The sequence below is a fragment of the Lithobates pipiens genome, unplaced genomic scaffold (assembly GCF_037356315.1).
Source record: "Lithobates pipiens isolate NorthernLeopardFrog02 unplaced genomic scaffold, aLitPip1_a1.2 Scaffold_8, whole genome shotgun sequence".
Taxonomy (NCBI): domain Eukaryota; kingdom Metazoa; phylum Chordata; class Amphibia; order Anura; family Ranidae; genus Lithobates; species Lithobates pipiens.
This window is the reverse complement of record NW_027507903.1, coordinates 243,494,295-243,521,552: the sequence shown is the minus strand read 5'-3', so window position 1 is coordinate 243,521,552 and position 27,258 is coordinate 243,494,295. Positions and strand designations below refer to the sequence as shown.

Here is a 27,258-nt window from a genome sequence, read left to right as displayed (position 1 = left end):
AGTACTTTTGCTCTCCAATCTGTCCGCCGGACTCGCATTTCGGCAGGCAATCCGGCCGTGTGTGTGCCAGTCCGCCGTACTTTTGAAATGAACGGACTTTTCCCGCCCGGAGAAAAGTCCGCTCATTTTGAGCACGTCTCCAGGTAGCCGGGGCCAGCGAAGGAGGCGTCGCTGACCCGTCACCTGGTATGGACTTAAAGGGGATCCCCAACGCCGAAAAATCGGCGTGGGGGGTCCCCCCAGGTCCATATCAGACCCTTATCCGAGCACGCTACCCGGCCGTCCAGGATGGGGGTGGGGACGAGCGAGCGCCCCCCCCTCCTGAGCCGTACCAGGCCGCGTGCCCTCAACATGGGGGGGTGCCTCGGGGAAGGGGGGGTGCCCGCACGGCCCCCCCACCCCAAAGCACCTTGTCCCCATGTTGATGAGGACAAGGGCCTCTTCCCGACAACCCTGGCCGTTAGTTGTCGGGGTCTGCGGGGGGCTTATCGGAATCCGGGAGCTCCCTTTAATAAGGGGCCCCCGGATCCCGGCCTCCCACCCTATTTGAATGAGTATGGGGTACAATGTACCCCTACCCGTTCACCTGTGAAAAAAAGTAAAATAAAACACAACACACAAGGGTTAAAATAGTTTATTTCACAGCTCTGGGGGTCTTCTGTCCGTCTTCGGGGGTCTTCTCGCCGGACTCCTCCGCTATCTTCCACTAGCTTTTACTAGCGGAGGAGCCCGGCTTTCTTCTTCGCCGCCGCCACCCTCTTCTTCTGACTTCGGTGGTCTTGTCCCCCTCTTCGGTTCTTCTTGCCGGGCCATCGCGCCTTCTTCCAGCTCTTTTACAGGCGGTGGCCCGGTCTGCTGTCGCCGTCTTCTGTTCTTCTTTTCAGATGTTGCCTCGTCGCTGCCTCCGCTCACAATGGCAGGGACGCGGCGTGCATCGACATATATATATATAGGGACATCGCCGGATGATGTCCCCGCCCATTATGATGTCACAGTCCCGGCATCCTCAAAAGGGAAGTCCGACGGACAGTCCGTCGGGAAGTCTGCCAGACTAAGTCCGCCGGATAGTCGGCTACATGTGTATGCGGCATAACAGATTCCTCCATCCAGGCAAGCCAGATAGATTGAGGATTTCCCCCTCTACTGGGGCATTGTATTCTAACAGCTTGACCCGAATACGCTTTTCAGTAGCTTCAGTCACTGATCTGCAAACTTTTTCCAGCATGTCCTTTTGACAGGAGTTGATCAAACTATTTTTTTCTGTCAAGCGTAGAGAGCCATACACTGATCGAAATTAAGCTGGTCCCTGCTGAACTGGCTAAAACCTGATCTGTGTCTGGCCAGCCTAAGAATAGAGATATTTAACACAAGGATTGAAGTTCCTCTTGGCCTAGAATTTCCCTACCAAGATGTTTTCTTACCTCCAACATAAGTCATGGCCTCTATTGAAGCTGTCCTTGCCTGGTCAGTAAGTCCCCATGGACATAATCCAAGTGTCTTTAGTCTTATACCCATTCAGGTTTAAGGCCCGATTCACACCTATCCATTTTTAGTGCATTTTGCAGATTTGCACTACAAAACTTCTTCTATAGGAAACCATGTTAAGTAGACTGTAGGGTAAATCTGAAAAATGCACAAAAAATGCATAGGTGTGGATCAGACCTAAGTGGACTTGCTGCACGGTTGTGGTTAGTGCTAAGAAGATTTTAGCCCAGCAGAGACTGATATGGTGAAGTATCTGGGTGGGAGAGCTGCAGTGGGCGGGATAAGTGAAGCTTTCCTTTTAAATGGCATCTAAGAAGTGCAAATTTACCATCTTATTTATCAATTTTTCTTTTTACTTGCCATTTACAGAATGTGTATATTTAATTTTTCAGCCATAATCATAATTACAGTGGAACCTTGGATTACAAGCATAATCCGTTCCAGGAGAATGCTTGTAATCCAAAGCACTCGCATATCTAAGCGAGTTTCCCCATAGAAGTGCAAACAAAGATACCACACTGACTTCTATTGCATGCAATACCGTATTTGGCCAGAGGTTGGGTGGGCACAGGAAAGACTCGGAGACCACTCGGATGCACTTGGAAATGCTCGGAAACACATTTGGGAACTGAGTATTTCCAAACGGCTCCGAGCGTCACTGGTGCCCCCGCACCTCTGGCCAAATGTGCACACCACAGAGGCTCGTTTTGAGAGCTAGCACTCGCAAAGCGAGTCAGGATTTAAAAAAAAAAAATAGCTCGTATTGCGAAACGCTCGTTAACTGCATTACTTGCAATTCGAGGTTCCACTGTATACTCTTGCTATTTAGTAGTATGTAAGGTATACAGCCAGATTTCTCTCACACATTTGTTTTGTAGTAACTTGCTGTAGGTTCTAAAAACATTTCTTTGAAGAACCTAAAATGAACAGTACTGCTAAAATGCAGGGACCTTGTGGAATTTTCTTTTGGACTTCTGCGTATGGATCGTTGGTGTGTGCTTTCATTGTCTGCCAAACGCCACCTTCTCCAGCTACCAGGACGGAAACATTGGGCCAAGTCATACAATCACATTTGGTAGGATTGCAGTGAAATACAGAGAGTTGACTTGCAAGCAGTGGACACAGAACTGAACCTAGCATTTAAGTACCTGCCCTTAAACGCACTTCATAACTGTTATCCTGCAGCATGTTTTTGAAAGAAAAACCATGCCGGCTGTGTGTGTTTGTGTGCAGTTTCTATAGGAATAAATTGTACTGCAAAACAGATGAAAAATGCTCTACAACAATTGAAAGATTTGTGCTCCATGCCCACTGGCTTAAAAATCGCTGCTATTAAAGGAATTGTGTTCTGCCTGTAGAAGTGGCTTCATTTTATCCTGTGTGTCCATGCACATTAGGACGATTATAGGCATATTTTGAGTTCAAAGTTTAGAGGCAGGGAAAAAAAAAACCTTCTGGCTTGTGTTTCTGATTGGAGCTTTCTGGTAGAAAAAAAACCCGCAAAACTCTCCTAAACTCGTCTAAACTATGTACAAAAAATGCTCCTATATGAAAGTTTTTTTTTTTTTTGTTTTTTTCTGCCAAAGGAACTGGCAATTTTTTAATCCTGGTGTGCTGTGAATGTAGCCTAAGAGGTGTAAATAGAGTTTTGGGGCATATTCACACTTTGTTTTCATGCAGCTAAACTTCTGTACAACCTCCCTGCCCATACATGGATTGAAATTCAGTCACTGCTGAACAGGTCGAATTTGATCCATGTGGGGCTGGCTTAAGGGGGAGGGGTTTGGTATCAACTTGGGCAAAAATAACCCCCCCCCCTTCAAGATTTGGTTTAGACTCCCAGGATCCTGGGGCACCTTAACTACACAGAAATCAGTTTTAACTATTGAAATATGAACGTACAGAAGCCACAATGTTTAGCACTATTGGCTTAGACTTTTCGGGCCTTGAAAAGGTTTATTTGAAGTAGCAAATCAGAATGTAATAGGAGTTTTATTAAATTGTTGGCCCACCTGGTGTATATATTTATAAAATGTGTGAGAGTTGTTACATGTAAGATGTTGGTATACTTTAATTATATTGAAATATTTGTGTGTCTTTCTAACAGGACCTGTTTCCTTAACTTTTTTGTATTTCTTTTAATACTTTGCAAATGCAGGCTTCCCTCTCGCTAGCACCGGTAAACATTTTTAGAGCTGGAGCTGATGAAGAAAGGGCAGAAACAGCCCGTTTAGTAAGTATTACAATTCACCATACAAACACCTTGTTGACATTTGTTGAAAATTATCTTGTATAATGTTTTTTTTTTTTTCTTTTGGTCCATTTTAGAAAACTATGCTGTATTTAAACAGAATTTTCATTTTTATAGCATCTTGCCTTTAGTTAAAGAATTTTAAAATTCCACAAATTTGCAAAGTGCACTTTTTGGCACTGGATAAACACCAGTGACCGCTAGGGTACATGGAAAACAATTGTTTTCTATGTGCCCTGCACACACTGCAGTGCACAGGAAGGCATTGTGGGTCACCTCATAGCAGTGCAGCACACTTTCTGGATGACACACATGGATGAAGTCTCACAGTGTGACACTTCAAATAAAGTTAGGGGCAAAAAAGGAATCGGTGCGATGCATGCCCCCTCTCCACAGCTCAGCAGGGCAAAGCTGGAGCGATTAGTATGCAGGCAGTTTGAACAAGCCTTTTAAAATATAAAAGGATGTAAAACGAACATTGTGTAGGGGACCCATCTACCCGAGTGTCAGAAGGTGAATTAGCTAGGGTCATATTGCAGAAGGAACATTGGTTTAAAGTGTCAGTCCCTAGAGGCTTCCCAAAGGTGGAGTTGACCCCTTTAGTTGACTGTCGTGAGTCACTTGGTTCCCCAGCACTATGCAGAAAAAAGGAACAAAGGGAGCTGCCACAGAGAAATGAGCCCCGGCAGACTTGCCATAACTGGCCATTTACCATATGCTGCAGGAGAGGTAAAAGAATGTGATGGTCCCTCCACAATCCAGAGTGGCCATACTGTCAGAACAACACCATGTGTGTTATCAGTCATTGCAGCTTTAAAGGCCACCAGCGCTCCCACCTGAAGTACAGTTCTTGGCCTAACAGTTACTTGAAGGCAAACGTCAAACAATTGCTCAAATTATGTGCTCGCTGAAAACACCCTATACTTTTCACTAAGTCAAAAATGCATTTCCCACCCAACTGTAATGTTTTAGAGTTTATTCACTCCAGCAAGCTGCACCGAACACAGGCCACTGTGTGCTGGAAAACGCAGCACCAGCGTGCCAATTCTAGTGCATGGCACTATTTACACTTTTCACAGAACTTTTTTTGCTTTAGAACTGTTACAAAATTTCACTTGATGTTTCATGTTGCAACTCGCTGAACTGAAAAAAAAAAAAAGTACTGCAATGCTGTGGCGTGAATGGGCTTAACCACCTTTTCTATGCACTGAGGCTGAGCTGGAAATAACTGCTTTCTCTCCCAACGCTTCTGGTGGGAATGTAGTGACGATTAAGGGAATTGGCTATTTGTTGACCTTTGCAATGTGTGTATGCAGAGTAAAAGCAGGATCCACCACACCACTGGATAGAGTAAAGTTCCATTATTAAGATTTCAATGTAAATTACTAGTTGTATAATGCACAGGAAAAAAATTTTTTTTTTATTATATACATTTTTTTTATTATACAAAACGTTTTATTATTTTGCCTGATATAATGTAAGTCATTCATATTCTGATACTGAATGACTTGTACCAATGTACCTATATTTGTTAGGCTTTACTATACAAAAAAAAAAAACCCACCACATTTGCGTGGATGGCTGCCTTTTCTGCATTCAAAAGCACTTAATTTTCCTTCATATGCATGATTTTTTTTTCTCTTTGGTTAGGTTGCGACGTTAACTCAACATGTTTTGTATTTTTAGTCTTCTTTTGTTGGAGCGATTGCTATTGGAGATTTGGTAAAGAGCACGCTGGGACCAAAAGGCATGGTAAGTGTTGAGCCCAAATATTTTAGGGTACCAGTTGCATGTTGTTGCCTTGTTGTGTGGGTTCACTAGCACCCTAATTAACATGGCTTTGCATCTTCGCGCACCTAAAAAGGATTCTAAAGAAGAATTTTTTGTTGCATGGCAGCAGTAACTAGTCTTTCCTTTTTGCCAACATGCACCTGAAACCAGAATCAGAATGTGATGGGCAATAAAACAAGTACCTATAGACGCAATAGAACCGAATATTAAACAGAAAGTAGACACTAAAACAATATTTGTATTTAGCTTGGCATAAGAAATTGTTCAAACTGTATCTTTGGTGAAATTATACTGACTGTATTTGGTAACAATCCCCCTGTCTGCCCTCATATTCTTAGTTAGGCCCCTTTCACACGGGACGGATCAGTAATGATCCGCCCTGTGATGATCCGCTTGCAACGGAGCGATCCCCGCTGAGCCGGTGGATAACGGGGCGGTCCCATCACACTGTGCAGGGACTGCCCTCTATGGGGGATCGGATGAACACGGACCGTCTGTTCGTGTTTATCCGATCCGCTCTGCAGACGGATAGAAAAATAGGATTTTCCTCCGTCTGCAGAATCGGACAATAGCGGAGGCGGACGATATCGGGTGTCTGCGGATGTTCATCCGCAGACACCCGCTATCCCATAAGAATGCATGTATGTCCGTATTTCATCCGCAAACGGATGGATGAAATACGGACATAATGTCCGCATGTGTGAAAGGGGCCTTATTGTTTGCATTTAGTGTGGGAAAACAATGTTCATATACATTTTTGCTTTATTGATATTTAGAGTTAAGCTGGCCATACGCAGAATGAATTTCAATCAATGAGTGACCCTGTTGGCACCACTCGGGCCAGCATCCCCTCAATTTGAAAAAACGAGCCAGGTGCAAAATTGTTGACTAAACAGTGCTTGGATGCAGTCACTGTTTGAGTATTCTGACAGCTGGTGGCATAGTACAATTGGTGTATGTGCAGCGGTACATGCATCACGTGGATGTAGGCATCTATTAAATTTCTTGTTCAGCAAAGGCTGAATGAAGGAAATCTTTGGTTGTATGGCCAGCTCAGGTTTCTATTTTTTTAAATATTATACCTTTCTGTGCTCCTCATACAGTTAATTGGTTTGGTTCAGTAGGCACACATTAGTCACACTTATTAGTACAGCTGACCTGTTTCCTTTTTCTAGTGCTAGTTGAAATTGAAAAACGGCATTTGGAGATTATTGATCAACACCTAGTATTGATAATCATCGCATTATCAACTTTGTCGTAAAGTTAGTAAACCCACAACAGTAAAATCAGTCTGTATATGCAGTAACGCATGCTTGTTATACTCCCTGTGGAATCTAAGGGGTTAATCCTCTGCATTGTGTAAAGGCTGTTTGCTCTCCAAAACATGTCCGGATAAGACAGTTACCTGTCAGGCTGCATATGCTTAGTTTTGGTGTGTATTGCTAGAGTTTTTTTTTTTCTTTGGGAGAATGCATGTGATCAGCACAGGGCAAGTCAGCACTGTCCAGAGGGTCAGGGGTTCGGCATCCTAATAGGGCAGCATGAAAACTGCATGAAAACTCCTCCTCCGACAAGCTTTAACCAGGCTCTGATAGAAGTCACAAGACTGCTATATACTGCTGATGAGAAAAGGTATTTAGCAGTTTATATTTATTAAATGGATTGCATTTCCATGTTCCAGTCACTGCGGGAGCCCAGATATAGTGAATGCAAGGTCCTGGGTTTATTAACACTTTAAAGAGGTGGTCCAGCCCACCACCACAAGTCTAAGCCAGCAGCTACAAATACTGCAGCTGCTGACTTTTAATGTATGGATATGTACCTGTCCAGGAAACCCACAATGTTGGCACAGCTTCAGGTTGGCTGTTGGGTGCAGCCGCCGCCATTCCTGCTAAGGGAACCCGGCAGTGAACAAAACACTTTTTGTTTGAATCAATATTGCTGTGACTGCATGTAGTATTCTAGTAAAGTTGAAAGTGCTTGCGAAGATACTATATTGCAGTTGAGAAAAGTCATCTTTTTCCTCCAGTCTTCGTCCAGGTCAGCCCTTGAGAGATGAAACTATTCCTCACACACAGGAAACACATTGCCTATAATTTCTTTAAAAGGCGGTCCTTCGGGTCCCTGGTCAGCCTTAGTGTCCATCCAGAGGAGACATGTTGGCAAAGGACCTGAGGGGCTCCATCTCCCAAGAGTTGACCAGGACAGGGGTTAAGTGGGTGCAGCAGCCATAGCACAGGAAGTGTGGAGTGAAGCCTCTGAGCTGCAGGGGTCGGTGGACCTTACTGGAGCCGTTGTACTGGTATGGAGGAGGACAGGTATGCGGCTGCGGCCCACGCTCTTTAGCAGCAGGCAGGAGGTGTCCCGGATTTCAGCTCTCTGAGCCCAGGTCTGGAGATAGGTGCTGATACAGCGTCCCCTTGACTGGCTCGGGGGGGGCATTTATCTGCGGCCGGAGGCTATTTGACCTGGAAGACAATTCCGGGGGTGGATGGCTTTGGTCGGGGAAGCTGGTCCAGCCTCCTTAGAGACGTGGAGAGCAGGAATGGCTGGCTGGTGCCATTTTTGGCGTAGACGCAGCTGCAGGAGTCAGCGATTTGCCACAGAAGCTCCAGTACGCAGGAGGAAGATGAACTCTCATCTGCCCAGCTCCCATGGACGCAGGTACCAGCGGGACACAGGCACCAGTGGGTGACCTTTTTTGTCCATATAGAGAACAGCAGGCTAGTTGGTGGTGGTCTCTAGCAGGCTGGGACACTACAATGGATTGAGGTGTCACTGGGCGGGCACGCTGTAATGGCGGAGTAAATGCTGATGCTTTTTTCTCACCGCCATGAGCCCCTGTGTTTTGGCAGGCAAACAGCATTTCACAACAAGAACATCATACCAACAGCCAGATGTGGTGGTAGCGTGATGGTCTGGGGCTGCTTTGCAGCTTCAGGACCTGGACGACTTGCCATAATTTATGGAACTATGAATTCTCAGCACTACCAGAAAATCCTAAGTAGAATGTTCGGCCATCATTCTATGCATTGAGGTGAAAAACCTCCTGAAATGCTGTAGCCCCCCGTTTTACTTACCTGTATCCCCTCTATCGCTTCCCGGGGGATGAGCACACTAGCAAAAGCTGGTGTCTGGTCCTGGTTGGATGGATTGATAGCAGCGCAGCCATTGGCTCCCGCTGCTGTCAATCAAATCCAATGACCGGGGGGCAGGGCCGAGTCATACATTCGACTTGTGACTACATTGAGGGATTATGCTTAAGTTTCTATTGCAATGGAATAATTGATATAGATATATAGATAGAGATATATATATATATATATATATATATATATATATATATATATATATATATATATATATATATATATATATATATATATATACATCATGCAACTCATGGGTGCTTTTACATTGTGTCAAACATTAGGCCTTTCTATAGATCATACAGTATGTATTTCATGTGCCTATCATTGCTATCGTCATTCCAGGACAAGATTCTTCTCGGCGGTGGTAGGGACAGCATTGTTACTGTAACCAATGATGGGGCAACCATTCTGAAGTCTATTGGAATTGACAATCCTGCAGCCCAGGTGTTGGTTGGTAAGATATATTTTATTGGTTTTAATGCAAATTCTTGCTGAAACTGTCTCTCTGCTTTGATTCACTTTTACATTGAATTTTTATTTTAGACATGTCTAAAGTCCAGGATGATGAAGTAGGTGATGGAACAACATCAGTGACAGTGTTGGCTGCTGAACTTCTTAGAGTAAGAGGATGCTAAGATTGTTTTTTTCTTTTATTGCATATGGCATGTTTTTTTTAACACCTGTGTGCGCTTCCAAAATTCTAGGAATGAAATCCTTACCATTAGGTGACAAACCCACTTGTGTGTATATGGGTTTAAATGATAGTTTTAATAGTTACAGTGAACCTTAAAAGAGAAGTAAATGTTTTTTTGTTCTCTTATTTTAATTTTTTTGCCTCCATCATACTTTCCTAGGTCCGGTGCTGCATCTGGCCCCATGCGCCTCTACAGCCAGAACTGAGTGATCGAACAATGCTTATCGCTCGGTTTTCACAGCTCCGTGAGCAGAGAGCTGTAGACTGTCGTTCAAACAGCTCTCTGCTCTTCTCCCTCCCTCGCTCACTGGAGGGCTGAGCTGTGGTGGGGACAGAGTGGAGCGGCTCGCTGAGAGGCTGAGCCGGGTGTCAGTCCAGGCACCTGGTGGATCCAGACTCTATGGTTGGGATGACGACTGACATTGATGATGTCAGCAGAGAGCGGACTTCAGCCTGCTCTCTTCTGAAAACGGGTCAGAGGAGTGCAAAACAAACTGCACTCCTTTGATCCATTGCAGTACAGCCAAACAAGCTTTGGCTATGCTTCAACTGTAATGTGTTTAAAAAAAAAAAAAGTCCACTATATGACAAAAATTTTTTTTAATGTGATTTTGTAGTGCAGCTGCGGTGCGACTTGGTGCATTTTTGATACTTTTTTATAATGCACGGGTCGGCAACAGGCATTCTCGTGATTGATGATGGATTTACATAATTTTAAGATAATGTCAAAAATAGTCCTTTTTTTTTTTTTTTATCTATTTTATTTATTTATATATTTTTTTTTATTTATTTTTTTGTGAATGGGGGTGGCTGGCATGCTTTTTTTTGTGTGTTTTTTTTTTTTTTTTTTTTGTTCTTCAAAAGCGATACTAGACTTGAAGGACCTGGAATGGATTGGTGGGTGGACTTGCACGCTGTTTTTAACACAATTTGTGTTGACAAGGCAGATCTCCGCTCTGACGGGATCGCACTGAGATCCTGTTTTTCTGCTAATGCAGGAAGATGTATCGGTGTGTTGTCCCAAGCAGCCCATACATTTAGTAAACACATTGTACTAATGGCCTTGGCAGGAAAGGGAAAGGGTTAACCGTGTTCCCTCAATGTAAGTGCATATTTTAAGCACTGATCACTGTAATAATGTCACTGGTTCCCAAAAGTGTCAAATGTCAGTAGGATGTCCAATCTGTCCGCCGCAATGTCGCAGTCACGCTAAAAATATCTGATCACTGGCATTACTAGTAAAAAAAAATAAAAAAAATAAAAAAAAAAAAACATAAATCTATCTCCTATTTTGTGCAAGCCAATCAATATACGCTTATTATTTTTGGTAAAAAATGTAGCAGAATACATATTGGCCTAAATTGATAAAGAAAGTTGATTTTGGTTATGTTTTATAGTAGAAAATATCTTTGTCTATGGCAAAAAAAAAACAACTTAGAAGTGATCAAATGCCACCAAAAGAGAGCTATATTTATGGGGAAAAAGTCATACGACCGTGCAATTCAGTTATAGTAACGCAGTGCTGTATCGCAAAAAATGGCCTGGTCAGGAAGGGGCCACGACCGCGAACTTGTTGTGCATGGTGATGTTGCGCCCCACCCTGCACGTTTCATAGCTTCCTCCTACCACACCTGGAGGATGTCTGATGACTAAACGCAAAGGGCGGGGCTAAGACCTGACACCACCATGCATGCTGAGTTTGCTCTCGCGGCTTGGTTTTTTCGACCGGAGGTGAATTGGTAATACTATCTTGCTGTTATACTTGCATCAGTAAAGATGCTATAGAAGATTCCTTTCTACTTCTTTACGTTATTACCTGAGCTGTGATATACGAGTACCAAAAGAGATGTCTTTCTCAGTGGAAAGTAAGAAGCTGCAGGTTTCCGTCTGTGATTCCTATGCGCATTGGCTGGTTTATACACTTGCCAGCATCAAGCTCTGGTGAGGTAGTTTAGGATAGTGATGCCCAACCTTTTAAAGAGCAAGGCCAATTAAGCAACTTGGTAACTGCATATGCAGAGTTGACACAGCTCACACTAGAGCTGGGCGATTTACTCCCCCAAAAAATCTGCAATTATTTATTTTTAAAAACTCAATTCGTGATTTCGAATCAAGGTTGTGTTTTTTTTTTATTTTTTTATTTTTTTTTTTTTTTTGATGGGCACTGCACCAGTCCTGAGGAGATGCGAGCAGGAGATTTTAGGCAAGGCCCTGGCTTCAGCCTAGTCCGCGGCGTCTGGCCTCGCCTAAAAACTCCTGCCCGCAGCACCTCGGGACCGGCGTGGTGTCGGTGCCGTTCCTGGTGAAAAAAACGATTGTTTTGCTGAAATTTTTAATCTATTTGACCTCTTAACTCGATTCAAGATTTAAATCGATTTTTTTTTTTTTTCCCCAGCCCTAACCTACACTACTCTATAGGCTCTCCGATCTGCCCAGATGGAAGGGGACAGATCCCCCTTCTGTTTTCTTATTTTTTTTTTTATTTTTTTTTAGCAGATCGGATTGGAGGTAGGTGGGTGTAAACGGACAGAAGTCCATTTTACATCTGCAGCTCCATAGAGCTGAATGGAGGGTCCAGTTGTGTCAGACCAATCGTGTGTAAGGGGCCTAAGGCTGCTTTCACGTGGATGCGTTGCGGTTTACCCACACCGCGGATGCAGCGCTGTGCACCTGTGGCTTACCTGCGGGTTAGCTGCTCTTTGCCATAGACTTCTATTATATTTTGCACGTGTGGTTTACTTTCTGAAAGCGCACCAAGCCCTCGGGTAATAACAGAAGTCTTTGGCTCAGTGCGGTGCACCTGCAAATCAATTTGAAAGCAGCCCAGTAACCACTGCAGAACAGATATGCTTATATATACACTGATTATTATTATTTTTTTTTTAAACAAACACAGGTTTATTGATCAATGAAAAAATACAGAAAACAGTAGATACATACACATGGCTTAGAGTATAAACACCATCGGGGGTTCACCCCTAATACTTAAAGGATATACACTGAGGAGCAGAATAGCATTACAATATCATCATCCCACCTCCCCTGGCAAAAGCCCGCCACCACCCCCCCAAAGCACACACCTAGAGCCTCAAGCTGTAACCATTCTAAATTATACAGGTTTCCAAGGCATCCAGCCACCTATCCCACACCTTGTTGTATTTGGCAGGGCATCCGTGGTGCCTATATACAGTGGTGTGAAAAAGTGTTTGCCCCCTTCCTCATTTCCTGTTCCTTTGCATGTTTGTCACACTTAAGTGTTTCGGAACATCAAACCAATTTAAACAATAGTCAAGGATAACACAAGTAAACACAAAATGCAATTTGTAAATGAAGGTGTTTATTATTAAAGGTGAAAAAAAATCCAAACCATCATGGCCCTGTGTGAAAAAGTGATTGCCCCCTAAACCTAATAACTGGTTGGGCCACCCTTAGCAGCAACAACTGCAACCAAGCGTTTGCGATAACGTGCAATGAGGCTTTTACAGCGTCCTGGAGGAATTTTGGCCCACTCATCTTTGCAGAATTGTCCTAATTAAGTTACATTAGAGGGTTTTCGAGCATGAACGGCCTTTTTAAGGTCATACCACAACATCTCAATAGGATTCAGGTCAGGACTTTGGCTAGGCCACTCCAAAGTCTTCATTTTGTTTTTCTTCAGCCATTCGGTGGTGGACTTGCTAGTGTGTTTAGGATCATTGTCCTGCTGCAGAACCCAAGTTCGTTTCAGCTTGAGTACACGAACAGATGGTCGGACATTCTCCTTCAGGATCTCTTGGTAGACAGCAGAATTCATAGTTCCTTTTATCACGGCAAGTCTTCCAGGTCCTGAAACAGCAAAACAGCCCCAGACCATCACACTACCACCACCATATTTTACTGTTGGTATAATGTTCTTTTTATGAAATGCAGTGTTCCTTCTACGCCAGATATACTTGGACACACACCTTCCAAAGAGTTTCACTTTTGTCTCATCGGTCCACAGAATGTTGTCCCAAAAGTCTTGGGGATCATCAAGATGTGTTGTGGAGAAATTGAGACGAGCTTTGATGTTCTTTTTGCTCAGCAGTGGTTTTCTCCTTGGAACTCTGCCATGCAGGCCATTTTTGCCCAGTCTTTTCCTGATGGTGGAGGCATGAACGCTGACCTTAACTGAGGCAAGTGAGGCCTGCAGTTCCTTGGACGTTGTTGTGGGGTCTTTTGTGACCTCTTGGATGAGTCGTCGCTGCGCTCTTGGGGTAATTTTGGGCGGCCGGCCACTCCTGGGAAGGTTCACCACTGTTCCATGTCTTCGCCATTTGTGGATAATGGCTCTCACTGTGGTTCGCTGGATTCCCAAAGCTTTGGAAATGGCTTTATAACCCTTTCCAGACTGATAGATCTCAATTACTTTCTTAATTGTTCCTGAATTTCTTTGGGTCTCGGCATGATGTGTAGCTTTTAAGGATCTTCTGGTGGACCTTACTGTGTCAAGCAGCTCCTATTTAAGTGATGCCTTGATTGTGAACAGGTGTGGCTATAGAAATTGAACTCAGGTGTGGACAACCACAGTTATAGTATGTTTTAACAAGGGGGGGCAATCACTTTTTCACACAGGGCCATGATGGTTTGGATTTTTTTTCACCTTTAGGCCGGGTTCACACTGCTGCGGGGGGAGATCCGGATGTGATTCGCACCGCACTGCAGTGCAAATCACATCCGATCTCCGTAGCGATGCGAGTTCAGCCATACAGATAGTATGGCTGAATTCGCATCGCTCCCGCAGCAAACTCGCACGGGACCCTTTTTTTGGTCCGCAACAGAATCGGATCGCATGGGTGTTCACACCATGCGATCCGATTCCTGTGCGAGTCTGCAGATCGCACTGCGATTTGCGGACGGAACTGGGGGTGTCATTAACATATCATTGACACTCCCAGCCGTCCGCATAGGGCAGTGTGAACTGCCGGCGGGAGGTGTGTGATGCGGTAAAACGCCGCGGATTCGCGGCATTCCCGCATCGCTATAGTGTGAACCTGGCCTTAATAATAAACACCTTCATTTACAAATTGCATTTTGTGTTTACTTGTGTTGTCCTTGACTATTGTTTAAATTGGTTTGATTTTCCGAAACACTTAAGTGTGACAAACATGCAAAGGAACAGGAAATGAGGAAGGGGGCAAACACTTTTTCACACCACTGTACTAATTTTATGTATGGCAATTTACTATTGATTTCTCTGATCCAATCTCTGACTATAGGAGGAGCCGGGCGCATCCAATTTTTCGCTATCAGTTTCCTTTCAATAAACAACGTTGAATGTAGAAATGTTGTCAGGTATGCATCCAGAGTAATGTCCGGAAACATCCCCAGCACACACACTTTTGGGTCCAGTTGGAGGGGTGATCCCATATGGTCATGTAGGAAATTGATTATTTGTGCCCAATATGATTGAATCTCAGGGCATGCCCACATTAAGTGGTAGAATGTTCCAGTGGGGCTGGGGCACCCCGGACTGTAACCGGACCGGAATTTCGCCAACCTGGCAGGGGTAAGATATGATTTGTGGATTATATACACTTGCGTAAGACGATCAGGCAATTTCAATGATACTTGCTTAATATTCTCAAGCATCTCGTCCCAATCCGACCCCTCCAACGGACCCAAATCCTCCTCCCATCTGACCCTGGCTGCATCACCGCCCTTGACCTTAATATATTATACATATTGGAGATCAATTGAGCCGAGTTGTCACCCAATAGCCAAACGAAAAAAAAGCACGTATTCCGAGTGGGGATATGATTTGGTGTAGAAAAATAATACCCCTAGAGGCCCATAGTTCAACCTCAGGGATATCCAGTAGCTCCTGCAACAGGGGATTGCACCACAGGGGGGTATGTGAGTGGTGAAAGTCTGCGCCGACAACTCCCATTGCTAACTTCCAAATCTTTCTGTGGTATGATAAAAATTGAGCTTGGGCGTCTCTCGCCCTCCCTCCCCGAAAAAGCATCTGTATGGGAGTATGAGTGTTGAGACCCTCCCCTCTACCTGTCAGCATCTGATATCTCTCCCCATCCGATCTGTGCAGGTGGTAAAAATGTGAAAGTTGTGCCGCCATATAGTAAGCACGGAAGTCTGGGAGGGCTGCCCCCCCCTGAACAGGATGGATTCTTAAGGGTATTCCAAGCCAGCTTATGTCTAGATGAGCCCCAAATAAACGTGTTAAGAATGTTGTTTAGCGATTTAAAAATTCGGATTGGGATCATAACCGGGGAGTGCCAGAGCGCATAAAGGATCTTGGGCAACAAATACATTTTAGTCAAATTTAACCCTGCCCATAACCCCAAGAGGGAGACGGGACCAGGCCTGGGTGTGTGCTTTTAAAAATAAAAATAGGGGTTCGATATTATGTATGATGTAATCCCGAGTGGTTGCCAAACTCCTCTCACCTCCAAGGCAGTCCGTAGCGACGACCCTTCATCCTCCAAGTACAAAAGAGTGTCGTCCGCATACATACTTACTGATTCCACTAGAGTGCCACTGTGAAGGCCGACCACTCCCGGGTGTTGCCGGAGCCTGACCACCAGGGGTTCCGCCGCAAGGGCATACAAAAGAGGAGAAAGCGGGCATCCCTGGCGGGTACCCCGCCCAAGGGGGAAAGGGTCCGACACCCAGCCGTTAACCGCGACCCTAGCCATCGGCCGATAATAGAGTAATGTAACCCATTTTACAAAGTTGGGGCCAAAGCCAAATCGTCCCAGACATTCCCAAAGGTAATCCCACTTGGAGTCGAAGGCCTTGGCCGCATCCAAGGACACCACTGCCCTCGACCCATATATACACTGATTTTAGTAATAAACTTGCCGTTAAGTCTTCCATTCAGGTATTGCCAGCTGCTGTCCCAGGTAGAGTGCATTTGGTATCACTCCACCTGTGACAGAAGCTGGCACTATGCAGGAATCATCGGCTTATGTGGCTCTTCTCCGCAGGCGCTTGCTTCCTCTACTGCTGGCTTCGTTCATAACACTGATGCTCTAGGATGGTGGGTCGTCAACCCACAATCTAGGCTTTGCAATCCACCATCGCAGACCAGGAGGCCACGGGCCACTGGTTGGGCACCCCTGATTTAGGACTTCTGGTTCTGGACAGCACAGAGTGTTTGATAGTTATTGGAAGAATTTTGGGAAGAAGTCACTTAAAACGCATCCCTTTTTTTTTTTTTTTCTCCTTTGTTTTTGCACAATCATGGTTGCACGATTTATTTCACTTGGGGTTTTCAAGGATCTGGTTATGATCTTTTCTGCATTCAATTTTGTTAATTATGGACTTTTTACATGATTTTTTTTTTATCTATCTTTCCTCTTGTCAGATGTAATTTTTTTACATTATTTGCACATAGCAATTAAATGAATTTTTGCACACATTGCACTGGGCACTTATATTGCACATAAGTAAAGCCACTTTCTGCCTGAGCTATAGCTGAATGATGGCTACTGCAGGCTTACTTTGCAGAGAAGACGTCATATGGGTCAAGTTTGGCAGGAGCTTGAAGCATCACGGCATCAGCACCCTGTCCACTGCCTATTGAAGCTTAGGCAGGCAGAAAAAAAACAGCCGAACTGCAAATTTTTGCTGCCCCCAGCCGCAAGTCTTACAAATGCCTAAGGCCTCGTTCACAAGGTGCATGATACAGTGAGGCCATGTTTAGCTGCGAAGGGATGCACAGGTATTCGTGTATCCCCATGCAGGCAGTCCCATTGATGTCAGTTGAGACACAGCAGCTGCATGGGAATGCACAGGTGTTCCCTGCATTCCTGAGCAGGCAGTCCATTCCATAACAATCACAACGCAGCAGCTGCATCGACATAGAAGTTGCTCCCAACTTGACATCCATGTGGGTGTATGTCCCTGAGCTCACACTGTCTGTATTTGGGGCCAATGTCAGATGGGGCACGGATGTCAGATCTGTCCTTGCAGCTGCTGTGTCCTGGTTGACATGAATAGGACTACCTGCACGGGGATGCACTGCTGTGCTTCCCTGTGTGGTTAAACGAGGCCCTCCATGGGCGTACACTTTAGCATACCCCATTGAACAGCCTTGGCAGGAATCTTCTAAGTTATGTTGTGGTTTTGTGTGCAAATAAGGATTTTAGTGTGTGTGTGTTTTTTGTTTTTTTGACAGTAGCGATTTGATAAACATTTGCGCAACTATTGTGGGGGCCTTAATAAATAAATCATGAGCACCTTCTTTTCATTCTACTTGTCATGCGCTTTCAGAAAATGTATGGGTTTGAAGGCCTCTTGCACACTCTGAAAGCTGTCTGTGAAAACCAAGATTTTTTGTGAAATTTTTGCATGTGTTTGATTTTCACCATTTTGTAAAAAGGCACAATTTAAAATTTACAAAATATTTATTAACTGTATACTGGTTAGACATTTATATTTAGTAGGAATTTAGCAAGACTTTTGTAAGATTTGCTGTGTTGATATCAGCTAGTAATGATTTTAGTGTATTGTTAGCGACGATATCACTTTCATAAACGTTTGTGCAAATATTGTGGGGCTTTAAAAAGCAGTAGCACTTTCTTTTAATTCTGCTGGTCACGTGCTTTCAGAAAATATATGGGGGGGGTTGTCTTTCACACTTGTGCGATTTTGGACATCAGTCGCATGACAAGTACCCCATGATAACCATTCATATCTGTGTGACTTCAAGTCGCACCGACTTTAAAAGCAGTCCCTGTACTACTTTGGTCCCACTTTGATGCAGGTTGCATGTTTACACAGGCATTCCCTGAAATCGCTGTGATAAATCTCACGACTTTGAAGGCTTGGCAGTGTGAAAGGGGCCTCTGTGTGTGTATTCCCCCCCCCCCCCCCCCCCCCATAAGGCGGCATATTTTTTGTTTAGATCACCCTTTCTCAACCCTTGAAAGAGTTCTCTCTTCTCAGGGAACCCCTGCTAAAAATTAGAAATCTACAACTCATGATACATTTAGTGTGATGGTCAGTGGGAAGAATGGTCCTTACACTTCTGGTCATTGGGAAGAATTACCTCCTTTGCAGATAGCTAAAAAGATCAATGGTGTGAGTGGGAACTTATCTGTGAGGCAGAAATTGCCCAATGCTGAAGGAACCCATAGCAACCTCTGGAGGAACCCTAGTTGAGAATCACTGGTTTAGATGATGTTTTACATATGTATACACTTAGGCTGGTTTCACACTTCTGTGATGCGGGAAACCCTGCGATTCTTGTGTGGGTTTCTGCATCCCGCCGGAATCGTCGGTTCACACTTGACACCTGTTGTGGTTCACAGATGTCATACAAAGTTAATGTAGATCGTTTGTAGATCGCAATATGTACTGTGAAATGGTGCAGGACTCGGATCCCATAGGTGTGGACGCTCATGTGATCTGATTCCAGCGCACACCTAAAAAAGGGTCCTGCACTATTTTAGTGCAAATGTGATGCAATTTCAGCCATACAATTTGTATGGCTGAAATCGCATCTCAGACATGGCATGTGATCTGAGGTGCAAATCGCATGCAAGGTCTGGCATCGCACCAGTGTGTACCGCCACTAAAACGCATGGAATTTGTATGTTTATTAGAATGCATGTTGCTATAAATAGAGAGGAGGATAAAGAGGTACAGACAGCAATATGGAGAGAGAGATTTTGAGAGAAAGCAGAAAGTTTTGATATTCAGTATATATAGACACGTGTATACTGTGGCTTTGCAGTTTTTCTTATTTCTTTCAATTACCTGTTATTTTTTTAGAATCAGAGACTGGGGAGACAGAATATCTGCATCTCCTCAGGTTTCCTCTCCCCCAATCATAGCAGTGTGGTGCTCACAGGTGGGGAGGAGAAAGCTGAGCCGAATGAAATGCTAGTGCAGGCGCCAGCCCCTTCTATACAGCCACAAAGGCAGTGATTCATGGGAATTGTAGTTTCATATTAGTTCAGTGAACTACAATCCCAGATGGCATTGCCAGAAGGAAGTAGGAGGCTTGAAGAGAAGCTTTTAGTACATTTTTTTTTCTTTAACCACATTTAGCCCTGGACCAATTGTCAGCCTAAGGACCAGAGGTCTTTTTACAATTTCGCACTGCACTGCTTTAACTGGTAATTGCGCGGTCATGCAATGTTGTACCCAAAAGAAATTTGCGTCCTTTTCTTCCCACAAATAGAGCTTTCTTTTGATGGTATTTGATTGCCTCTGCGACTTTTATTTTTTGCGCTATAAATGGAAAAAGACCGAAAATTTCGAGGGGGGGAAAAAAATATATTTTCTACTTTTTGTTATAAGAAAAAAAATTCAATAAGCGTATATTTATTGGTTTGCGCAAAAGTTATAGCGTCTACAAACTAGAGTACATTTTCTGGAATTTACACAGCTTTTAATTTGACTGCCTATCTTATTTCCTGAGGTGCTAAAATGGCAGGGCACCCCATTTTGGAAAGTAGACACCCCAAGGAAATTGCTGAGGGGCATGTTGAGCCCATTAAATATTTTTTTTATTTATTTATTTTTGTCCCAAGTGATTGAATGACACAAAAAAAAAAAAGTTTACAAAAAGTTGTCACTAAATGATATATTGCTCACACATGCCATAGTTATATGTGGAATTATACCCCAAAATATATTCTGCTGCTTCTCCTGAGTACGGGGATACCACATATGTGGGACTTTTTGGGAGTCTAGCCGCGTACAGGACCCCGAAAACCAATCACTGCCTTCAGGATTTCTAAGGGTGCAAATTTTTGATTTCACTCCTCACTACCTATCAGTTTCGAAGGCCATAAAATGCCAAAATAGCACAACCCCCCCCCAAATGACCCAATTTTGCAAAGTAGACGCCCCAAGCTATTTACTGAGAGGCATGTTGAGTCCATGAAATATTTTATATTTTGCCACAAGTTGCAGGAATATTACAATTTTTTTTTTTTTTTGCACAAAGTTGTCACTAAATGATATATTGCTCACACATGCTAAGGGCATACCACTACGGGAGGTTTATGCTTTGCGCGTGGATGTTAGCGGTACTGGCACTAACCTAGAGCTGTCTGGGGCGACGCAAACCCTGACCCTAAAACCTAATTGATATCACCCGCCGGGTGATCAGGGGGTTAAACCTTTATTGGGTAATAAATAGTGGGTGCCCTGATGCTATAAAAAGCAAACTAACCAGCGTCACCAGTGACACTTATACGGTGATCACTGGTGAAAGGGTTAACTAGGGGCAATCGGGGTTAAAATCATTATTGGGTAGTATATGGGGGTACCTAGCACTATAAAAACCTGGCGGTGAACCTAAAAAAAATAGCTACTTAGCGGCACCAGTGACACTAATGCAGCGATCATAAAAACGATCGCTTAGTGACACTGGCAAAAGGGGGTGAAAGGGTTAACTCTAGGGGCAATCAGGGGGTTAAACCTTTATTGGGGGGGGGTAGGGGGCTACCCTGGACCTAACACTAACTGCCCTGACAGCTTTTACTGTCACAACTGACACTAAATGCAGTGATCAGTAAATAAATGATCACTGCAATCAGTGACACTGTGACTGGGAGGGGGGGTGGGGGGCGATCGGGGGGGGGGGGAGATTTGTGTGCCTACATGTCAGTGTAGTGTTGGTGCACACTTACTTTCACTGTTCTCCTCGTAGTCCGGTCAAAAAGACCACCCCGAGGAGAATGACATCACTTCCTCCCTGCCTGTGTTTACTATACACAGCGGGGAAGCTTCTCATTCGCCAGGAGCGATCGAGAGGGGATGGCCAGAAACCAACGGCCATCCACTCATCCCGGATCGCTCCTGCAGCAAAATGGACAGCCGCATCCAGCGGGACGGGGTCCGATCGAACCCCCCACCCGCTGGAAGGCGAGCACGTACATGTACGTGCTTGTGCCTGTCGGTGCCATTGCACCGACGTACATTGCCATGCGGCGGTCCTTAAGTGGTTAAATGACACACAAAAATGGGATATCCAGAACTCGGGTGAGTAACTTTTTATTTTATTTATTTTTGCTGAAGTTGAACTTGCGGTTTACAGTCAATACAGGTTCTTTTTAAATTTTATAGGAATTGAGCAAGACTTTTGTAAAATTTCCAGTATGTGTATCTAAAAAAAAATTAAATAAATAAAAATTGCAAAAATGGTCTGGCCACCCACGTTTATAAGTAGTGATGGACGACCTTCCGACGGGACGTTTTGCGAACCACGAACGTGGCCAAAAGTTCACGAACCACAAAGTTTGCCGCGGACCCCATTGACTTTAATGGCAGGCGAAACCTTAAAAACCTCCAGGTCATATTTTCAGCCACAAAATACTTACTAGCTGTGCGCACACAGTCCCACAACATGGACACTGACGTAACAAAAGTACTAAATGAATCTGAGATCGACAACAACAAGCATTCTTCTTTTTTTTTTTTTTTTTTTATCTGTGAAATTTTGACAATTCAGGAGCGCATGAAGGCCATGGAGGAGAGGCAAGGTCAGGGCAGGATATGATCAGTGCCACAGTCAGGGCAGCGCAGTCCTGTGCCAACCTGTGCTTGAGCCCCTCCTTCTGCCCGGCCCTTACCCCCACCTATGCAGGGCTCCACTGCGGTGGTCCGGAGGTGCCAGTGCTGATCCTCAGCCATGGTGCTGGCACTGCCTGCTGATTGGCTTCTCCACTGCTATCGCCCTCGCTGTTTGAAACCAGCACCGCGATAGAGACTGAGCACGGACACCAGCACCGTGATAGCGAGCATGGACACCAGCACCGATACCAGCAACTCGCCGCGGGACCCAAAAATATGACACCGCTCAACCTCTTCAAACAGGAGGGTACGGGCATATAGTACGATGTTTTTATTTTTTATTTTTTTTGTACAAGGAAGTGGGCCAAAGGTAGAAAAAAGGTCCGTGTGCTAGATTAAATAAATCGTTTATAGAGTTATGCATATATGTGGTCTACTGGTCAATGTGTCGAATTCCTCCGCGATCCATGCCTCATTCATTTTTATAAATGTGAGGTAGTCAACACTGTCGTGAGCTAGGCGAGTGCGCTTATCGGTCACGATCCCCCCCCCCCCCTGCTGCGCTGAACGTCCTTTCAGACAGGACACTGGATGAGGGGCAATCCAACAGTTCCATTGCAAATTGGGCATTCTCTGGCCAGAGGTCATGCCTGCCCACCCAGTAGTCCAGGGGTTCATCACTCAAGCGTTAACCCGATGTAGTCGGACACCTGTCGGTCTAGGCGTTCCCTGATGCTGGATCCGGATGAGACCTGTCGATGGGTCGGCTGAAAGAATGACCTTATATCAGAAATCACCAACACATCTTCAAACTGCCCTCTTCTTGCAGGCGCTGTTGAATTGGTACCCGCAACTCTTTTTCTCTGGAAGTGGGAATTCCTCCTCTGCCAGCGCACGCAAAAGCAGAAAGCAGCATTTCTCGAAGCAAGGCCAGTGCTCCATTCTGACAGCCCTCTGTGACGGTGGTAACATTTCCGCCATTTTGTGTTTGTACTGGGGTTTCAAGTACGTTGCCACCCAGTACTGGTCCTTGACCTTTATGCTTTTTATACGGGGGTCCCTGTTAAAACACTGGAGCATGAATGCCCCCATTTGCACTAAACTGGAAGCGGTGTGGTGGCCTGGCTCCTGCTCATCATCCAGGATAATGTCGTCATCCTCTTTCTCCTCTCTCCATCCCCGTCCACGCACAACAGGGATCCCAGAAAGGTTTAAAGCATGCTCTTCTTGCTCCTCCTCATCCGCCCCAGCTCTGAGTCCTCTTCAGACACCTGTTGACTTGTCTCAGATAGAGTAGCCCCCCCTGGGAATTCATCCAGCATTGCGACTTCCTCATCTTCCTGCTCCTGCTCCTCCATGGCTTGATCAATGACACGGCGCAATGCACAATCCATAAAGGCATAAGGTACGATGTCACTGATGGCGCCATGGCTGCGACTGACCAGTTTGGTGATCTCGTCAAATGGCCGCAGAAGTCTGCATGCGTCGCGCATGATCAGCCATTGGCGCGGTGAAAAAAAAGCTCCCCAGAACCTGTTCTGCCGCAGAGTTCGTAGTTAACTGCACATTTCTGCTGGAGCAGCCTATCAAGCATATAGTAGGTTGAGTTCCATTGCTTCGGGCAATCGCAAATAAGACGTCTGACCGGCAGATTGTGTCGCCGCTGAATGTCAGCAAGGCGAGCCATGGCCGTGTAAGATCTTCTGAAATGGGCTGAGATTTTCCTTGCCTGCCGCAAGATGTCCTGGACCCCAGGATATTTGACAACGAATGGCTACACGACCCTGTTTAAGACGTGTGCCATGCATGGCACGTGTGTAATTTTGCCCTGTTTCAATGCGCTAAGCAGATTGGCACCGTTGTCACACACCACTTTACCAACTGTCAAATTGAGCAGTGTTAGCCACTGATCTGCCTGTGAACGCAAAGCTGAAAGGAGTGCAGGGCCAGTGTGGCTCTTGGCTTCCAGGCACAACAGACGTAGCACAGCATAGAAATGTCTCACCTGGCATGTCGAATAGGTTCTGGGGATCTTGGGCGGCGCAGCGGAAGAGAGGCTAGCAGCGGAAAAGGAGGAGTCAGCCGAGAAGAGGAGGCAGGCCTGCTGCAATCCGTGGCGGTAAAACCAAATCTGCATGGGTGCCATGGGTTATATGCTTGACGGCCGTCAGAAGGTTCACCCAGTGGGCAGTAAAAGTTATATACCTTCCCTGCCCGTGTTTGCTAGACCACGTGTCTGGTCGGGTGTATCTTGGCACCGACACTGTGTGCCAGAGATACATTCACTTGCAGCTTAACATGGCCATATAGCTCTGGGATGCCCTTCTGTGAGAAATACTTCCTTCCTGGGACCTTCCATTGTGGTGTTCCAATGGCAACACATTTTCGAAAGGCCTCCGAGTCCACCAGTTTATATTGCAGTAGTTGGCGGGCTATCAGTTCTGACAAGCCAGCCATCAACCGTTGGGCAAGAGGGTTATCCGGTGTAATCATCTCTTTTTTTTTTTTTTTTTTTTTTTTTTTTTTACGCTCGAACATTTGGCCCGCGGAAGCGCCTTTTTCCAGAAAAACGCGAGGATGGCATGATGGGATGTGGAGTGGAGGATAATTGTGAGGAGAAGTAGAAGACTAGGCTGGACAGTGAGAGCCTGGAGTGTGGCTTTGTGGGTTCCATTGCTCCCACTGGGCTCTGTGATGGCAGCTCATGTGCCTTAAGGCGGTCGTCCCTAGGTGAGTGTTGGGCTTACCGCGACTTATGCGTTGACTGCAAAGGCGTCAGATGGCAACACTATTGTCAGCAGCGGACACGTTTAAAAAAAAAAACCACGCTGCGGAGCGCCAGGTGTGACTGTACATGGTTGATGCCTCGCTCCTGATGCATTAGCAGGCTGCTTTGCCCCTCCTGTGCAATCTAAGTTCCGCCTGCTTCTCCTCCCTATCTGCTGGTCCATATCTCCCTCTGAACTCCCCTCCTCTTCTTCTCTTGTGGGCACCCACGTGGCATCACTAGACACGTCATCGACGTCACCTTCCCCACCGCTATAATTAGAGATCTTGGAGTAGGCAGCAACACAGGGGACCAACCTCCTCCTTGGGCTGATCTGGGTACTGTTGTCAGACTGCTGAGTGGCGGTTGTTGCTACCTCCTCTTCCTGATCCAATGGCTGCGCATCGGCAATGTCTTGTGATGGATCGGAAAATAATTCCTGTGGCTCAAGCGGAGGGAATGTGGTGGTGGTGTTGGTAGTGTCTTTGGGGGTGCACACAGCAGAGAGTGAAGAAGAGGGTGCAGATCGAGAGGATGAGGAGGGTGCAGAAGAGTAAGGCTGAGTGAGCCACTCAACCAAGTCTGGTGCGTCCTTTGACGTAATCGCACGCACCTTCTGCAATTTTCCACTTTGGCTCAAGTCTGTTGCTCCTGCCCTACCCCTACCACCCCTGTGGAAGGGCCTGCCTCTTCCTCTGCCTGTCATTTATTAAATGACCCTGTGACAAAAGTCTCTAGAGAAGTGCAGTATGTATGTGGAAGAAGGTATTTAACACCCCGCTTCAGTCTGTCGTTTTTGGGTGCCACTGGTCTATCACACCAGTTATAATACATCTTTTTTTTTATTGCGTTTGCAGCATTGTGACTGCTGAGCGGTTCTGCAGTGATACTACAAAGTGACACAGTGGAAATGCACTATACTATGCTTTCTATATGTGCAAGTATTTTATACGTGTATTACACCCCTATATACTGCACACCAAATAGTACACCTATACCAGTCCTTAAAAGGACCTTTGTGGACCGAATAGTAGCTAGTGATTTGCAGACTGTCCCTGCTCCAAAAACCAAACTGTCCCTCCCTACACTGAGAAACGACAGCTGCAGAATCGGTCAGCAGTGCAGTGCACCATAATATGCTTTCTATATTTGAAAGAAAGTATGTTATACGTGTACAACCCTATATACTGTACACCTATACCAGTCCTTAAAAGGACTTTTGTGGACCTAGTAGCTAGTGATTTGCAGACTGTCCCTCAGTCCCTACACTGATAAGACAGCTGCAGAATCGGGCAGCAGTCGAGTATAATATGCTTTCTATATTTAAAAGAAAGTATATTATACGTGTACAACCCTATATACTGTACACCGGTCAGCAGTGCACTTAGCAGTCAGCAGCAGTGCACGAGAATATACCTTTTATCTTTGAAAGAAAGTATATTCTAACTGTACACCTATACCAGTCCTTAAAAGGACCTTTATGGACCTAATAGTAATAGCTAGTGATTAAACGAACTGTCCCTGCTCCGCACAGCGTCCTGTCCCTACACTGACAAAAGACAGAATGTAAAATGGCCGCCAGATCAGGTCTATTTATAAGGTAGCGGGAATGTCCAATTGTCCATGTGCTGAAATGTCTCAACCCCATGATGGATGTGTCATGGGTCAAAGTTCTTCACAATGTAAACAAATATGACAGCCGCGAACTGTGCCAGAAGTCCACCGGTTTGGCGAACAAGCAAAATTTGCCACGAACCGACCACCAGGCGAACCGAACCGCAAGGTCATCTCTATAAGTGGAGCGCAGGGCCTGGCAGCAAAAGACTTAAATACTGCACTGGCTGCTTCACTTACTTGCTGTGCTTTGATCCTTATGGTTTTCTTTAGTCATGGCGATCCATCAGTAGGTTTTAATTTCACGTGATAAGATAAAAATACATTGATATTTATTTTAGTTACTGCTGTGTTGTTAAAAAGGACAGCTTTGCTAAAGATGGAGTTTCTGATATACTATGCGTAATACGTTTTTTACACCCTCCACCAGTTCTAGTGATGTTTCACTGCAAACATTTTGTCCAAAGATATTTAGGAAACCTATGGACTGTACTTGTCTTCCTCCATTGGTAAAAATACAAAGAACACACTTGGTTATGTAAGCTTTCTCATATTTTGTAGGTGGTAAAAATAAGGCTTTCAACTACAAATTATTTTATTTTCAGGAAGCTGAATTGTTGATTGCCAGGAAGCTTCACCCTCAGACCATTATATCCGGATGGAGACAAGCTACACAAGTTGCCAGAGAAGCCCTTCTGAAAGCAGCAATCGATCATGGGTTAGTTTGCATTTGCTCAATTTTTATACCATACAGTACTGTATAACGTTTAAGATTTGTATTCGTGTAGCAATGAGATAAGGTGCTTATAGTTCCTAACAGCAAAGAAATATCACTGTGGTCTTACAAAAGGTACCGTTCTTGCACTTTTTAATGCCATTAGTGCCTCTCTTCTTATAACCAAGAATGATGATGAAGTGACAGTTAATAAAAGCTGAAATTATGAATTCTTTGCATTCCAGTAGCCCCTATTGTAAGGAAGAGAAAGTGGCTGAT

General features: G+C 44.9%; 1 protein-coding gene across 1 annotated transcript in view; it reads left to right on the top strand.

The window, feature by feature from the left end:
• The window catches only part of CCT2 (chaperonin containing TCP1 subunit 2), a 51,936-nt gene that overhangs the window by 3,808 nt on the left and 20,870 nt on the right, over window positions 1–27,258 (top strand). The window contains 5 exon segments of the mRNA XM_077469005.1: window positions 3,644–3,718; window positions 5,423–5,488; window positions 9,022–9,133; window positions 9,223–9,299; window positions 26,870–26,982. Coding sequence (XP_077325131.1) covers window positions 3,644–3,718; window positions 5,423–5,488; window positions 9,022–9,133; window positions 9,223–9,299; window positions 26,870–26,982 — 443 coding nt within the window.